This window comes from Herpailurus yagouaroundi, unplaced genomic scaffold (genome assembly GCF_014898765.1).
Source record: "Herpailurus yagouaroundi ecotype Mexico unplaced genomic scaffold, PumYag 67209, whole genome shotgun sequence".
Classification (NCBI taxonomy): domain Eukaryota; kingdom Metazoa; phylum Chordata; class Mammalia; order Carnivora; family Felidae; genus Herpailurus; species Herpailurus yagouaroundi.
The window spans coordinates 636,221-653,147 of NW_024420049.1; the positions used below are offsets into that span (position 1 = coordinate 636,221).

At 36.4% G+C, this 16,927-nt stretch overlaps 1 protein-coding gene across 5 annotated transcripts in view; it reads right to left on the bottom strand.

The window, feature by feature from the left end:
- The window catches only part of TMLHE (trimethyllysine hydroxylase, epsilon), a 102,631-nt gene that overhangs the window by 38,455 nt on the left and 47,249 nt on the right, over positions 1–16,927 (bottom strand). For 4 of the 5 annotated variants that reach the window (XM_040467136.1, XM_040467133.1, XM_040467135.1 and 1 more), the window contains 3 exons: positions 16,311–16,590; positions 6,361–6,480; positions 2,530–2,766 (listed from right to left, as the gene is read on the bottom strand). In XM_040467136.1, coding sequence (XP_040323070.1) covers positions 2,530–2,766; positions 6,361–6,480; positions 16,311–16,590 — 637 coding nt within the window. The remainder of the gene's footprint in view (positions 1–2,529; positions 2,767–6,360; positions 6,481–16,310; positions 16,591–16,927) is intronic. The other variant, XM_040467137.1, reaches the window with a different exon arrangement.

Below are 16,927 nucleotides of genomic sequence, written 5' to 3' on the forward strand. Positions count from 1 at the left end.
ATGTGTGTGTGTGTGTGTGTATATATATATATATATATATATACATATACACATACACAATGGAGTATTATTCGACAATCAAAAAGAATAAAATCTTGCCATTTGCAGCTATGTGGATGGAACTAGAGGGTAGTATGCTAAGCGAAATGAGACAGTCAGAGAAAGACAAATATATAACTTCACTCATATGAGGACTTTAAGATATAAAACAGATGAACATAAGGGAAGGGAAGCAAAAATAATATAAAAACAGGGAAGGGGACAAAACATAAGAGACTCTTAAATATGGAAAAAAAACAGAGGGTTACTGGAAAGGTTCTGGGAGGGGGGATGGGCTAAATGGGTAAGGGGCTTTAAGGGATCTACTCCTGAAATCATTGTTGCACTATATGCTAGCTAACTTGGATGTAAATTTTAAAAAAATAAAGAAAAAAATTAGTATAAACTTGCACTAGCTGAGACAGTGTGGAACTGTCATAAGGATCCACCAATACATAATGGAATCAAATAGAGGTCCCAGAGACAAACCCCCATTTACATGGCCATTTGATTTTTGACAGAGTTGCAAAGGCAATTCAATGAGGCTACGACACCTGGATACCTATATGTAAAAACTATGAACTTCTACCTATACCTCACCACATAGAAAAAATTAATTTGAGATCGATCACAGATTTAAATGTAAAAATAAAACTATAATACTTTTAGAAAGCATAGGAGAATGTCATCATGTCATAGGCGTAGTTAAAGATTTCTTATGCAGGTCATAGAAACAATGACTGTTAAAGAAAAAAATAATCAATTATATTTTATTAAACTTAAAATTCTCTCCCCCTTAAAAGACACTGTTAAAAAATAAATAGGTAAGTTACAGCATAGAAAATAATATTCCTAAAACATATATTCAGTAAGAAATAGTGACCAGCATATATAAAGAACTCCTACAGCTCAATAATGAAAAGACAACTCAATGAAAAAATGGGCAAAAGATTTAACCAGATATTTCAGAAGATATATAAATGGCCAATAAGCACATGGAAAGATGCTCAACATCATCAGTCATCAAAAAAATGCAAATTAAATCCCAAAGAGATAACCACCATAATGGCTAAAACTAATGGGACTGACAACAGCAAGTAGTGGCAAGGATGTGGAGCAGCTACAATCCTCATACACTGCTGATGACAATATAAAATCAAACAACTACTTTAGTAAAAGTTCTGGCAGTTACTTATGAAACTAAACACTCACCTACTCTATGACGCAGTATTCCACTTGTAGCTATTGACCTGAGTGGAATGAAGACACATATCTACAAAAATACTTTTCTATGAATGCTCATGGCAGTTTTATTCATAATAACCCCAAATTAGAAACAGCCCAGGTGTTTGTTAATAAAAGCATTTATTCTATGGTATGAATTTCTAGAACAGGCCAAACTAATCATTGGTGGCAAAAATCAAAACCATGATCTCCTCTGGGGTGGCTGTGCAGGGTTGGACTAGGAAAGAGTATAAGGGACTTTCTGCAGTGACAGGAACATTCTATATCTTGATAGGTGTTTGGTTTACATAGGTATATGCATTTGTCCAAATTCAGCAAGTGTATATTTGATATTTTAAAACATAATTTTATGTAAGTTTTATTTCAAAATTAAAAATTTGTAAACAAATATTGAACTTTACTTAAAGATATAAATGCTGAAGCATTTAGGGGGATATGTAGTCATATCTGCAATGTACTTTGAGATGCATCAAAAATGAGATTAATAGATAGATAGGCAGGCAGATAGGCAGGTAGATAAGAAAACAAGCATATAGCAATACCTTCCTGGTAGAATCTAGGTAGTGGGTCTATGGGTTTTACTGTAAATGCTTACAACTTTTCTATATGTTTAAAAATGTTTCTCGTCAAATGTTGGAAAAAATACTGATTACCTGCTCACTGTTCTAAGCAACGGGGATACAAGAGATGACTAAGAGAGAGTTTTCTAGAGGAGGTTATCCGATGGCAGTGAATTAGTATTTATGCAGTTCCTATTAAAATCCAGGGGCAAAGGCAGGAGAAACAGTTTATTTTTATATTTACAACTGGGTGTGGAGGAGCAGACTGAAATGAGTGGAGATGATGGGTTCAATTTTGAATACGATGTGCTTTATGATGCTATAAGATACCTAAGTGGCACTATCTAGTAGACTGTTGGATATACAGGTCAGGGGGTTTGCATAAATGTGGGCTACAGACAAGTGTGGTCATGATGCCTTTGGGTACTCTAGCTGTTTGGTCACTGAGCACAATTTAATCACTTTTTTGATTTTAATAATGTTTTCATTTTAAAATCTAGTATTCTTTACCTGTTGGCCTATTTATTATTCCATGGGAAGTATAATAACAGAAATTGTTAATAAAGAGACTTAAAATAGCAAGATTAAAATGTGGTCAGTATAAGGATTTTAGGGATTTTCATTACATTTGAAGGCTAATAATGGGTAAGTACATTGCAGTGGGGGATAGTTCTTTGGTGCTCACCTGATCAAATACAGCTCTTTATTCCATGGGTAGGTATTTAAGACTGGCCCAACCCCAACCATGTGGTTGTGACATTCGCCAACATTTTCAATATATTCATGCCTCAGTGGCACTTTGGTGAGGAGTTCAAATTCCTCAGGTGCCTTTTGAAGTACCTGATCTGCTGCATAGAATCCATCTACCAGCAGTGTCCTGCCACCTGTTCCTTCATGCTTAAGACAGTGAAACACTTGAATGCTGAAAAGGGAAAAATTAAAGTCTTCTGTTCAGTGGAAAAAAGAGAACATATCAAAATTTTAGAAAATTATATATGGAATAATTACTGAATCTACTTGTGTCATTTTCATTTCCTAACTATCTTTCCATATAGCCAGTTGTACTTTTTTGTGCTTTGAAATACTAATACTATTACAGGTTTCTTCTAAACATATTCAATATGAATTAAAGCCTATATGTGACAGACCCTGGAAATACAGACATGAATAAGATATAGTCTCGGTTTTAAAGAAGCCCGAAATTAAAAAAATATGTACCAAAAATAAACATTAAAAATTATAAAAACTCAAAAAAAAACATTAAAAGAATTTTTTAAAAATCTCAAAAATAAACATTAAAAAGTTTTTTATCTCAAAAAATAAACATTAAAAAAATTTAAAAAATAAAAAATAAAGAAGCCTGTAGTTTAGTAGGAAAAGATGAAGCATAGAAATATCAATAAGATTATGATAGGAACTATAATACAGTTATATACAAGATATAGAGGGGCCACAAAGAAAGGACATTTTTTACAAGGTATATTCAAGGAAGAGAGCAAGAAGTGTATATCAGCATAGAACAGAGAATCACAAAAGGCTTTTAAACTGGGAAGCTCTATGGTCACATTAACATTTTTAAGACTTGATTAGGATGATAGTATGGGAGATGGACTTGTGGGAAGCAAGATGACAAAAAATGTAGAGAACAACTTGATGACTGAAATAGACAAAAATACTGAGGGCTTGAGCTTAAAGAAAGGTGTAGAAAAGACACACCAAAGAGATACTATAGTAGATTTGATGACTAATTAAATGTGGTGGACAAAGAACAAGCAAAAATCTAGAATGACTTCAGGTTTTTCACTTGAGTAACTTGTCATATGCAAAGATGGAGAATTGTAATTGGATTATAATGAGGGAGTATGAGGGGTTGAAGTTCAGTTTAGGGGCCATGTTGAAATAGTTGAGTCATTTGTGGCTGAAAATGTTAACAGGGAAAGGAAAAGTGACTTAATGGGCTAGAAAGCTCAACTAGAATTCCCAAATTAACAAGGGGAAGATAAAATTAATAAAAATTTAGTAAACTAATAAACATAAAAGTAAATAACAAAGTAAAATAAGTAATAAATATGAATGCAGATAGAAGGAATAAAATCAAGGAGAATCTAATATAAACACAATTAAAATGAGAAAGGTCAGGGGTGCCTGGGTGGCTCAGTCGGATAAGGGTCCAACTTCGGCTCAGGTCATGATCTCACGGTTCATGAGTTCGAGCCCTGCGTCAGGCTCTGTGCTGATGGCTCAGAGCCCGGAGCCTGCTTCGGATTCTGTGTCTCCTCTCTCTCTGTGCCTTCTCCACTCATTCTCTCTCTCTCTCTCTCTCTCTCTCTCTCTCTCTCAAAAATAAATAAATATTAAAAAAATCAAATGAGAGAGTTCAGTTCTGGTTTTTGAGCTTTCTGTGAAACATCTAGGTCAAGATTGTTTAGTAGCTAGTTGAAGTTATTTAACTCAGAAGAGAGGTGGATTTTGTAGTTGTCGGTAGGTGATAGCCAAAGCCAAGATCATGGAAGAAGTCATTTAGAGAGATCATTGCAAGTAAGAAATGGACCAAGGAAAAAAAGGCAGCACAGGATGCTGAGGAAAAGTGGTCAGATATAGGAGGAAAACTAAAAAAAGAAAGGATATTTAAGAAGAGGTAGTGGTTAATGGCATTCGCCAGGGGTCAAGTAAGATGTAGACTGAAAGGTACACACTGGGTATGGCAATAAGTTTCTGGTGACTTTGGAGAGAGTAATTTTAATTGGGAGGGGGTTGGATGAACTAGCTGACTATGAATTTGAGGAATGAATGGGAAATGAAAATAAAAAGATATTGAAGGTAGATGATTCTTTTAATAAGTTTAGATGTGAAGGGGAGGAATAAGGCAGGGCTGTAACTAGAGGGAGACAGAGTCCAAAGAAGATATGAGAAGCTGATAGGAAGGATTCAATAGGTATGAAAAGGGTGAATATGTAGGAGAGAGAAATCTCCAAGGAGGCCGGAAAATATGAGATCCAGAGCAAAGGTAGCTTCAGAAAGGACAAGGCATATAACAATGTTGATGATGATGATGACAATGGCTAAAGTGATAATAATCATAGCTAGCATTTCATGACCACTTAATATGTTTCAGGCAGTATGCCAAGTGCTTTAAATACATTATGTAATTTAATCCCTGAGCAATACTAATGAATAGGTTTTATTACTAGTTTCATTTTACCAACGAGGAAACTGAGGCACAGAGAAGTTATTTGTCCAAAATCACAAAGCTAACATATGTGTCAGCTGGGATGCAGATCCAGATCTGTTGATGACATGGCCTGAACTCTCAACCACTCTTACTATACTGCTAATGTACTTGGTCCTTGTCATTGAATAGAAAGGGTTAAATTAAAGGCACAGACAACTAACTGCTTATCTTTGGTAGTGAGTTGCTCAAATTTGAGAAAAGGGTTTTTCAGTGTTTGAATGTCAACCTCTGTCTAGTTGTTTCTCATCCCATTTCCTCTTTCTTCCTTCTGCACCCCCTAGAATGAGGATGCAGGCTGTTGGGATCTTCATATATTGATAACATTGACAAGGACCCTCTAAAAGATGCTTTATTCTTCTTCTCCTGAACCAAATATTCTTAAGTTCCAAACTCTTTAAGAAAATCTATGTAGCCACAATCAATTGCATATTATCACCCGCTCATATGCTCTTTATAAATGCATATGTACACTCACTTTAGTAGTATCTTTGTGCCTCAGGCTTATCATCTATATATGCAGGAGCAAGATCAATAACAACAAAATAACGACTACAAAGTTACTTCTAATAAGTGGCAAATAGTAGATAAGTTCAGTATGGTATTTATTCATCATGTCACATAATTATCATTTTATTTTTGTGGTGAGAACATTTAAGATCTACTCTCTGTTAGCTACAATGATAATCAGATTACAATATATAACCACTATACACTTTAAATTTATATAATGTTTTATATCAGCTATTAATTTATATAATGTTTTATGTCAATTATATATCAATAAAGGGGAAAAAGTATGGTATATCTTTGGCTCAGCAACTTCTGGTTCTATTGGAAAAAATTTTCATTAATTCCTCCTCTGCACCTTCTTATAAATTGGATTCAAATTCCTGTTAACACCACTCAAAGCAGCTGTGTCTAGAATATTGACCTCTTTGCAATATAACTAAATATAAGAAAACTGTGCAATTCCAAAATTAATGGTTAGGCAATACTTTTTTATGTTATTTGTAATTACTTTGACAAAATGTAAATTAAGCAAAATTAAGATCCACTTATGTAGTAAGGTGTATTTTCAATCATTTCAAAAAACTTATTCTTGTAAGTTCTAAGACTGAGCAAGGGTATTTAAAAATGACCATGTTGCTAAGAGAATAAAAAGAAATAGTCATAAACGTCAGCAGCAGATATGATATTGGTTCAAATAGAATGGAAAATGATTAAGAAATTATTCAAGACCATCACATGTAAAGATCCTAATATGGAAAATTCGAATCCACTTACCCACAGGGCTCCTGAAAATAGGCAGTGTCAGTGTGCCGATCCAAAGCCAGCTTGGTGTATGCAGTGTCACCCCTGGAGAAGTCTGAAGTGAAATACCACATCCTCCCATAGATGGTTTCTCTGTCAAATGAAATGAAGAAAGATTTTTAACTATTTGAAATTTTTAATTTTGTCTTTTACAACTCTAATAACTTCTTTAGTTATTCACAAATAACATTAGTTTTTTGGCTCCAGATTTCTGTCCGTAAGGTGTAGATGACCTTTGAACACACCACCAGTCTTAACAATTCTGTAACTGATTAATATTTTAGGAAGTTGGGGGGAAAACTGAAAGAACAGTTGATCCTTGACCAACACAGGTTTGAACTGCATGGATCCACTCGTACATGGATGTTTTTTCAATAAATACATTATTGTAAATATATTTTCTCTTCCTTATGGTTTTCTTGTTTTTTTTCAAAAAATTTCTTAATGTTTATTTATTTTTGAGAAAGAGAGAGTGCAAGTGGGGAAGGAGCAGACAGGGAGAGAGACACAGAATCTGAAGCAGGCTCCAGGCTCTGAGCTGTCAGCATAGAGCCTGACGCGGGGCTCAAACCCATGAACTGTGAGATCATGACCTGAGCCAAAGTTGGATGCTGAACCAAATGAGCCACCCAAGCTCCCCATGATTTTCTTATTAACATTTTATTTTCTCTAGCTTCCTTTATTGTAAGAATACAGTATATAATACGTATAACATATAGAATACGTGTTAATTGTTATTGGTAAAGCTTCGGGTCAACAGTAGGCTATTAGCAGTTAAGTTTTGGGGGAGTCAAAAAGTTACACATGAATTTTCAACGTGTGGTGTGGGTGGGGGGGGTCAGTTCCCCTAAGCCCCCGCATTGTTCAAGGGTCAACTGTATATTGTTGTTTCAAAGCTTAGGGAACCATTCCTCTTTGTTTATATGCCTACTTTTAATAGCTTTCACATTCAAGGTTCTTTCCTATGCTCACTTTCCTTACATAGAAAAAGATGTCTTCATGCAGATGCTTTTAGAAGTGGTTAATGTAGGTCCTCACCCATCTTTTGGACAGGGAGGAATAAGAAAAAGAGAAGATAGTTTCTGTTAGCAAGTATTTAGTGAGATGCTGTATCACTGTTGCTGTATCTTTCCTTGAGATATACATCATGGGTTTTGATTTTACAATTATTTTCCTGGTGGCTCACATCTGACCAAAGGTCACTTTAATTCTTTACTTTTCAGTGTTCATCTTATTTTCTGAACCCTCAAAGGCCAAACAGGAAACATCCTTTCTCATGGACTATAATCCCTAAAGCCCTCTCAATTTATTTACAGCACAGGTTCATTACTTGAAAGTTCTTAAAATGTGTTTATAACTAAATGGTTCAAAATGTTGATTATGCTGTACAAAGATAGGGCAAATGACCCAGCACACTATCTGCTACATAATGAGCTATATCTAGCCCTTATCAAGTAAAAGGAAAGTACTAATTATAACAAAGTATGTTTACATCACATTTAATACTACACAAGATCAATCCAAGTACTACATAGAAATGCAGACTGGCAAGTGGAAACAACACTGTATTTAGGATCAGGAAGCCTGACCTATCTGAATTCTAGTATTTTTTAATTAATTACTGAATTGTTATTAGTGAACATATTCTGGTAGCACTGTTATATATACATCACACTATTTTTTTTATTTTTAAATTAAAAATTAAATTAAAAATTTAAATTTAAATTTAATTTAAATTCCAGTTAGTTAACATACAGTGTAATATTAGTTTTAGGTGTACACTAGAGTGATTCAACACTTCCATACAACACCCACAGCTCATCATGACAAGTGAACTCCTTAATCGCCGCCACCTATTTAACCCTTCCCCCTTCACCTCCCGTCTGGTAACCATCAGTTTGTTCTCTAGAGTTTTTTTCTTCGTTTGCCTCTCTCTCTTTTTACACCTTTGCTCATTCGTCTTGTTTCTTAAATTCCACTTATAAGTAAAGTTATATGGCATTTGTCTTTCTCTGACTGACTTATGTAGCTTAGTATTACACTCTCTAATTCCATGCATGTCATTACAAATGGCAGGATTTCATTCTTTTTTTTAATTTAAATTCAAGTTAACATACAGTGTAGTCTTGGCTTCAGGAGTAGAACCCAGTGATTCATCACTTGCATATGACACCCAGTGCTCATCCCAAAAAGGGCCCTCCTTAGTGCCCATCATCCATTTAACCCATCCCTCCACCCATCTCCCCTCCACCAACCCTCAGTTTGTTCTCTATAGTTAAGCGTGTATTTCTTGGTTTGCCTATCTTTTCCCCCTATGTTCACCTGTTTTGTTTCTTAAATTCCACGTATGAGTGAAATCATATGGTATCTTTCTCTGACTGATTTCGTTTAGCATAAAACACTCTAGCCCCATCCATGTCATTGCAAATGGCAAGATTTCATTCTTTCTGATGGCTGAGTAATATCCCATTGTATGTACATACCACATCGTTATCCATTCATAAGTTGATGGACATTTGGGGTCTTTCCATAATTTGGCTATATTGGTAATGCTGTTATAAACATCAGGGTGCATGTGTCCCTTTGAGTCAGTGTTTTTTATCCTTTGGGTAAATACCTAGCAGTGCAATTGCTGGGTCATAGGGTAGTTCTATTTTTAATTTTTTTGAGGAACCTCCATACTGTTTTCCAGAGTGCCTGTACCAGTTTGCATTCCCACCAACAGTGCAAAAGGGTTCTCCTTTCTCTGTATTCTCACCAACATTTGTTGTTTCATGTGTTGTTAGTTTCACCCATTCATTCCAACAGATGTGAGGTGATATCTCATTGTAGTTTTGATTTGCATTTCCCTGTTGATGAATGATGTTGAGCAACTTTTCAAGTCTCTGTTAGCCAGCTGCACGTTTGCTTTGGAAAAATGTCTACTCATGTCTTCTGCCCATTTCTTGACAAGATTATTTGGTTTTTGTGTGTTGAGTTTGATAAGTTCTTTCTACAATTTTGATACTAACCCCTGATCAGAAATGCCATTTGCAAATATCTTGTCCCATTCTGAACACTGCCTTTTAGTTTTGTTGATTATTTCCTTCACTGTGCAGAAGCTTTTTATCTTGATGAAGTCACAATAGTTCATTTTTGCTTTCATTTCCCTTGCCTCTGGAGACATGTCTAGTAAGAAGTTCCTATGGCTGAGGTCAAAGAAGTTGCTGCCTCTGTTCTTCTGTAGGATTTTAATGGTTTTCCTGTCTTACATTGAAGTCTTTAATCTATTTTGAATTTATTTTTGTGTATGGTATAAGAAAGTGGTCCAGTTTTATTCTTCTGCATGTTGCCGTCCAGTTTGCCCAACACTATTTGTTGAAGAGACTTTTTCTCATCTTTCCTGCTTTGTTGAAGATTAATTGACCATAGAGATGTGGGTTACTTTCTGGGTTTTGTATTCTGTTCTATTGATCTATGTGTTTGTTTTTGTGCCATTACTATACTGTCATGATCACCACAGCTTTGTAATAGAACTTGAAGCCCAGAATTATGATGCCTCCAGCTTTGCTTTTCTTTTTTAAGATTGCTTTCTAATCCCAATAGCTTTGGCTATTTGGGATCTTTTGTGGTTCCATAAAAATTTTAGGATTGTTTGTTCTAGCTCCATGAAAGATGCTAGTGGTATTTTGATAGGGATTGCATTAAAGGTGTGTAATATAGACATTTTAACAATATTTGTTCTTCCAATCCTTAAGCATGGAATGTTTTTCCATTTCTTTGTGTCATCTTCAATTTCTTTCACCAGTGTTTCCTAGTTTTCAGAATAGAGATCTTTTACCTCTTTGGGTAGGCTTATTCCTAGGTATCTTACCTTTTTTTGTGTGCAATTTTAAATGGGATTGATTCCTTGATTTCTCTTTCTGTTGCTTCATTATTGGAGTATAGAAATATAACACATTTCTGTATGTTGATTTTATATCCTGTCACTTTACTGAACTTGTGTATCAGTTTTAGCAATTTTTTTGGTGGAATCTTCTGGGTTTTCTATAATAGAGTATCAGGTCATCTGCAAATAGTGAAAGTTTGACTTCTTTCTTGTCTATTTGGATGCCTTTTATTTTTTTATGTTTTCTGATTGCTGAAGCTAAGACTTCCAGTATTATGTTAAGTAACAGTGGTGAGATTGGACATACCTATCTTGTTCCTGACCATAGAAGAAAATCTCTCAGTTTTTCCCTATTGACGATATTTGCTCTGGGTTTTTCATATATGGCTTTTATTATGTTGAGGTATGTTCCCTCTATCCCTACTTTGTTGAGGGGTTTTTTTTTATTTATCACGAATGGATGTTGTATTTTGTCAAATGCTTTCTCTGCATCTAATGAGAGGGTCATATGGTTCTTATCCTATCTTTTATTAATGTGAGGTCATGTTCATTTATTTGTAAACATTGAACCACCCCTGAAGCCTAGGCATAAATCCCACTTGACCATGGTGAATGATTCTTTTAATGTACTGTAGGATTCGATTTGCTAGTAGTTTGTTGAGAATTTTTGCATCCATATTCATCAGGGAAATTTGCCTGTAGTTCTGTTTTTCAGTGGAGTCTTTGGTTTTGGAATCAGGGTAATGCTGGTCTTATAGAATGAGTTTGGAAGTTTTCCTTCCATTTCTATCTTTTGGAACAGTTTGAAAAGAATAGGTTTTAACCCTTCTTTAAATGAATGTTAGATTTCACCCGTGAAGCCATCTGGCCCTGGACTTTTGTTTGTTGGGAGATTTATTACTGATTCAATTTCTTTTCTGATTATCAGTCTGTTCAAGTTTTCTATTTCTTCCTGTTTCAGTTTTGGTTGTTCATGTTTCTAGGAATTAATCCATTTCTTACAGGTTGTTCAATTTGTTGGCATATGGTTTTTCATAATATTTTCTTATAATTGTATTTATGTGGTGTTGGTTGTTATTTCTCCTCCCTAATTTTGATTTAATTTATTTGAGACCAATCTATTTTCTTTTGATAAGACTTGCTAAGTATGGGGAATAAGTTTTGGAATTCCCTGAGCTTGTACCAATGGGTTAACAAGGCTTACAATGAAAGCATCCAAGATTAGGCAAATAGGGCGAAAGTGCTCCCAGCATAGAACAAAACAGAAAGCTGCTGTCACAGGACTTAAGGTCCAGAATAGGTAAACAGGTAAACAGGGCTATAGACTGCAGCACGGTGAAATTGCCCAGAGCGGAGCTAATTAGCAAAAGAAAAGTGCCTTGTTGATCCTAAGGTAGCCTGCTCTATCTCTCTTATCCCGTAGGCAAGCTAAGATAAACAGACGTGGCGCCTTGTGCCTGCTGTAAACCATCTGCTTGGCACCGTGAGTTTGTTTTGTATTGACCCAAACCCCTAACACTGCACATCTTCGAAACACCTTTTCTATCACACACGAGTTAATGTTTACTGTTTCATTGTCTCTTTCTGCATGTCCATCACGTTTGTAAGCCTTCTTATCGTAATAAAAACTGAGCAAGGACCCTTATTCGAGGCTCTTGTCACCTCCCGGACATTAGCCTCTCTCATATTCAATTCTGCATCCACTCTCTTGCTGGACAAGAGAGAACTCCAGACTCAAAGACTGCAACAGCTAGGGGGTTATCAATTTTATTAATTTTTTCAAAAAATCAGCTCCTGGTTTCACTGATCTGTTCTACTGTTTTGTTTTGTTTTGTTTTTTAGTTTCTATATCATTTATTTCTGGTCTAATATTTATTATGTCCCTTTATCTGCTGGCTTTAGGCTTCATTTGTTGTTGTTTTATTGCTGCTTTAGGTGTAAGTTTAGGTTGTTTGAGATTTTTCTTGCTTCTTGATGTAGGCTTGTATTGCTATATATTTCCTTCTTAGGACCACTTTTGCTGAGTTCCAAAGATTTTAGAGCATGATGTTTTCATTTTTCATTTGTTTCCATGTATTTTTAAATTTCTTCTTTGATTTCCTGGTCAACCCACTCATTGTTTAGTAGCATGCTGTTTAACCCTCATGTGTTTGTGGTCTTTCCAATTTTTTTCTTGTGGCTGACTTCAAGTTTCATAGTGTTGTGGTCATAAAACATACATGGTATGATAAAAGTCTTTTTGTACTTGTTGAGGCCTGTTTTTTGACCTAGTAAGTGGTCTATTCTGGAGAATGTCCCATGTGCATTTGAAAAAACTGTATTGTGCTGCTTTGGGATGAAATGTTCTGAATATATCCATTAAGTCCATCTGGTCCAGTGTATCATTCAAAGCCATTGTTTCCTTGTTTATTTTTTGCTTAATTTGTCCATTGGTGTAAGTGGGGTGTTAAAGTCCCCTACTATTACTGTATTATTATCAATTAGTTCCTTTATATATGCTATTGTTTATATATTTGCATGCTTCAAGTTGGGGGCATAAATATTTATGATTGTTATATCTTTCTATGGGATAGTCACCTTTATTTTGATATAGTGCCCTTCTTCATTTCTTCTTACAAAGACTTGTTTAAAATCAAGTTTGTCTCATAGAAGTTTGGCTATTATGGCTTTATTTTGATGTCCATTTGCATGATAAATATTTCTCATGTTCAATCTGCAGATGTCTTTAGGTCTAAAATGAATCTCTTATATGTAGCATGCAGATGTGTCTTCTTTTTTTATCCATTCTGACACCCTATGTCTTTTGATTGGAGTGTTTAGTCCACTTACATTCAGAGTGATTACTTATAGATCTGTACTCAATACCATTTTATTACTTGTTTTGTCATTGTGGAGATTTTCTTTGATCCTTTGTTGTCCTTGTCAATTTTGTTCTCTCCTTTCCACTCAAAGAGCCCCCTTTAATATTTCTTGCAGGGTTGGTTTAATGATCACGAACTCCTTTAGTTTTTGTTTGTCTGGGAAAGTCTTTATCTCTCCTCATATTCTGAATGACAGCCTTGCTGGATAGAGTATTCTTGGCTGCAGGTTTTTCTCATTCAGTACTTTGAACAAATCATGCTATTCCCTCTGGCCTGCCAAATTTCTGTTGAGAAATCTCCAGCTAGCCTTATGGGTCTTCCCTTATAAGTTAAGGACTTCTTTTGTCTTGCTGCTTTTGGAATATTTTTCTTTATCACTATGTTTTGCAAATTTAACTACAATATATCTTGCTGGCCTGCTTTTTTTTTTTTTTTTTCATTTTTATGGGAGTTCTCCGTGCCTCTTGATTCTGGATGTCTCTTTCCTTCTCCAGATTAGGGAAGTGTTCAGCCATTATTTCCTCAAATAAATCTTCCCCCTTTCTCTCTCTTCTTCTGGGACCCCTATGATACAAATATTATTACATTTAATGGAGTCACTGAGTTCCCTAAGTCTATTCTTGTGATCCATCACTCTTCTCTCTTTTGTTCAAATTCATTATTTTCCATAATTCTATCTTGTATATTACTTATTCATTCTTCTGCTTCTTCCATCCTTGTGGTCATTACAACCAGTTGGTTTTGAATCTCAGTTATCACATTTTTCATTTCTGATGGATTGTTTTTTAACTCTTTTATTTTGTGGTAAGAGTCTCCCTGATGTCTCCCATACTTTTCCAACCAGCAAGTATCTTTATGATTGTTGCTTTAAATTCTCCATCAGGCATATTAAATTATGTCTGTCTGTTTCAATTAGACCCCTGGCCATGACCTCTTCTTGTTCTTTCTTTGGAGATGAATTCTTGTCTTGGCATTCTGTCTAGGTCTCTGTCTTCTTCTTTGTGTTAGAAAAGTCTGTTAGTTTCTGCTCCTGAGTGTAAATGGCTGTATGAAGAGGTCATATAGCATCCAAAGCCTGGTGCTTTAGGGAGTGTCTTTGATGTGTGTTGTGTGATTCTGCTGCTGTGTTTTGGCTGCTCTATCCCTCAGGTCAGTTCCTGCAGAGGCTCTTCTTGCATGCAGTGGGGAGTGTTTGCACCTTAGCCAAAGTGTGGTGCATTTTAACTAGGTGTGCTCTGGTCTGCTTGTTAAAAGGGACCTGATGCTACTTCCACTAGAACTGAAGCCTTGAACAACTCTCTGGTTGGGAGACGTGGTGTGGGCAGGGGTTTGTGCTGATCTTCTGGGGGAAGGGGCCTGCTGTGCTGATCCTAGGCACACTTGCCCGAGAAAAGCAGTACCAGCAGCACAAAGTGTGACTTCGTGTAAGCAGGTTAGTCAGTTTGTGTTGGCACTGTGCTGTTTTCCTGAAGTTGGTTTATGCTGAGGGGCGAGGGAGGAAATTGTGCCAGCCCGCTCCTTTGTCCCTGTAGAAGGGAGTCCATGCTTCCTGCTCTGAGAAAAGCACCCCCAGAGGAGCAAATAATTTCCCGTTGTGTGTCCTATGTGTTTTTCAGATCACCGTTTTAACACTGTCTCTGGGTCATATGCCTGCTTGGAGCAGCACAGTATACTCTGGGATCTAACTCAGCCAAGCCTGTTGACTTTTAGAACTCCAAAATTTAGGGACCTGCTGTGGAAGGGGCCTGTGCTGGTCCTCTGGGAAAGGGTTTTGCCACACTGAAATGGATATAGTTTGACATGGAAGGGTAGGTGTATCAGAGCACGTGGGTGTGGGATTTGGAGCAAGAAGGCTAAACAGCTAATTTCCCGGTTAGCTACCCTCTGCAGGTATCTCTATGCCTATGCCGAGGGGAGGGAGAGGAAAATGGTGTCATCTTTTGTCCTCAGAAAGGCAATGCCACCTCTCACAGATGTGCTCCAAGAAGAGCGAATAGTCTCTTCTCGTGTGCCTTACTTAGTAGTTCCTCATATCGAGCCATCTATCCTCAGGTTGTTTGCCTGCCTTCTCTCTAGGAGTCAGGCAGTGTCCTCAGGTTTCTATCCCAGTCAAGTCTGGGGACCTCTAAAATTCCAGTCTTTGAGCCCCATTGGTTGCAAAAACTCATGAAAATCATCCCCTCTTGTTTTTCCGGCCAATGGCTGTGCAGAAGTGATCTCCTTGTGCTTATCCCTGTGTGCTCCACTCTCTCTCACATTTCTCTGCAACCAGGGCTCTCTTCCTTCCACAGCACCTACAGTACGTTTCTCCCCCAAATTGCGTCTCTGCACTTCCTACCTTCCTTGATGTGGCCTCTTCTCTCCCTCTAGTTGTGGTTTGTTCTATCACTCCTCAGGTCAATTTCTTGGGTATTAAGAATGATTTGATAGTTATCTATCTGTGTTTGAGGGACAAGGCAAAGCTAGGGTCCTCCTAGTACACCACCATCTCAGCTCTACCCCAAATCCCAGTTCTACTACCTACTAGCAGAACAATACTGGGAAAGCCACCTACTTAATATACGTGGGTCTCAAGTGGCTCAGCAGAACAGGAGATAAAATATACACTTATCATGATTTCTATAATGACCAAAAGAAAATAATGGTGTAAATTGGTTGGTTACGTGCTATATTGTGTAAGGCAGTATTATTAACAACTAGTCTCTGGATCAAGCCTTAGCAATCATAGTAGGTCAAAACTGGATGATCTTTAGACACCATTTTATTCAATCCTCTAATTGTTCAGATGGGAAAATCAAGGCCAAGGGGGTAGAGGTGGAGGTGGAGGGTACAGGTGTGAGTGTAATGGAGTTGCCTATGTTCACACAATCCCCTGATGGTGGAACTCAGAATACTACCTGATTCTCTTTATTCAAAGTTAGTCCTCCTCCTAGTGTACAATGGTACCTGTCACTTTGAGGACCACTAAGCTGAAAAATTTTACAGTGACTTTGAAGTCTTCATCATATTTAACATGTAAGTGTCTTTAGAGATTAGAAATCTGGGCCTCAAATAAAGCACTATAAATGGGAATCACTTTATTCAGACCACAAAATATTCATGATTAAAAACAAGGTGACCATACCCTGTTGTTATTTTACTGGTATTAATGCTCTGGAAATTATTACTATAGATATTAGAAACTAATAAGTTACCTGATCAAGCTGATCCTTTCAGCCAACTTCTCTGTGTGTTCTTGAGTGGGAGGGACATTTTCTACAAATGCAATTCCATACAGCAGAAAAGTTTGCAGAAAGTTCTTTAATCCATCATTTGTTTCTAGGAAGCTCTGGAAATCTACAGATGGAACTTGGGCTTGCTGGTAGATTTCAGCATTCCATAAGATTCTAGGCTGGATGACCTTTTGTTTCTGCCCTTCATAGCTGTTTTTCACCAGCCAATCCAAATCATATTTAGTCACATGACCATCTGGCCCTTTTAAGGGAAAAATAAAAGACATTAAAATAATAGTTATAAGTACTGCCAATAATTTACTGGTTAAGAATGTTATTTTTAGCAACCAATTACCCAGTGCTATATTGTTTATGGAACAAAATTAAAACAAGTGCCTAGAATGTTCCTGAGAACAGAAATATTTGTAGGTTGAGTAGTATGAATTAATAAGTGAATGAATGAACAAATACATCTTACCAACTAGAATGGACTAAATGAATTAGGGTCGTTTGACCTAATGATATGACATCAATATAACAGGATAATGATTTCATAAGTGACTTTGCCCACTGTGCCAAAAAAAAAAAACCCAAAAAGT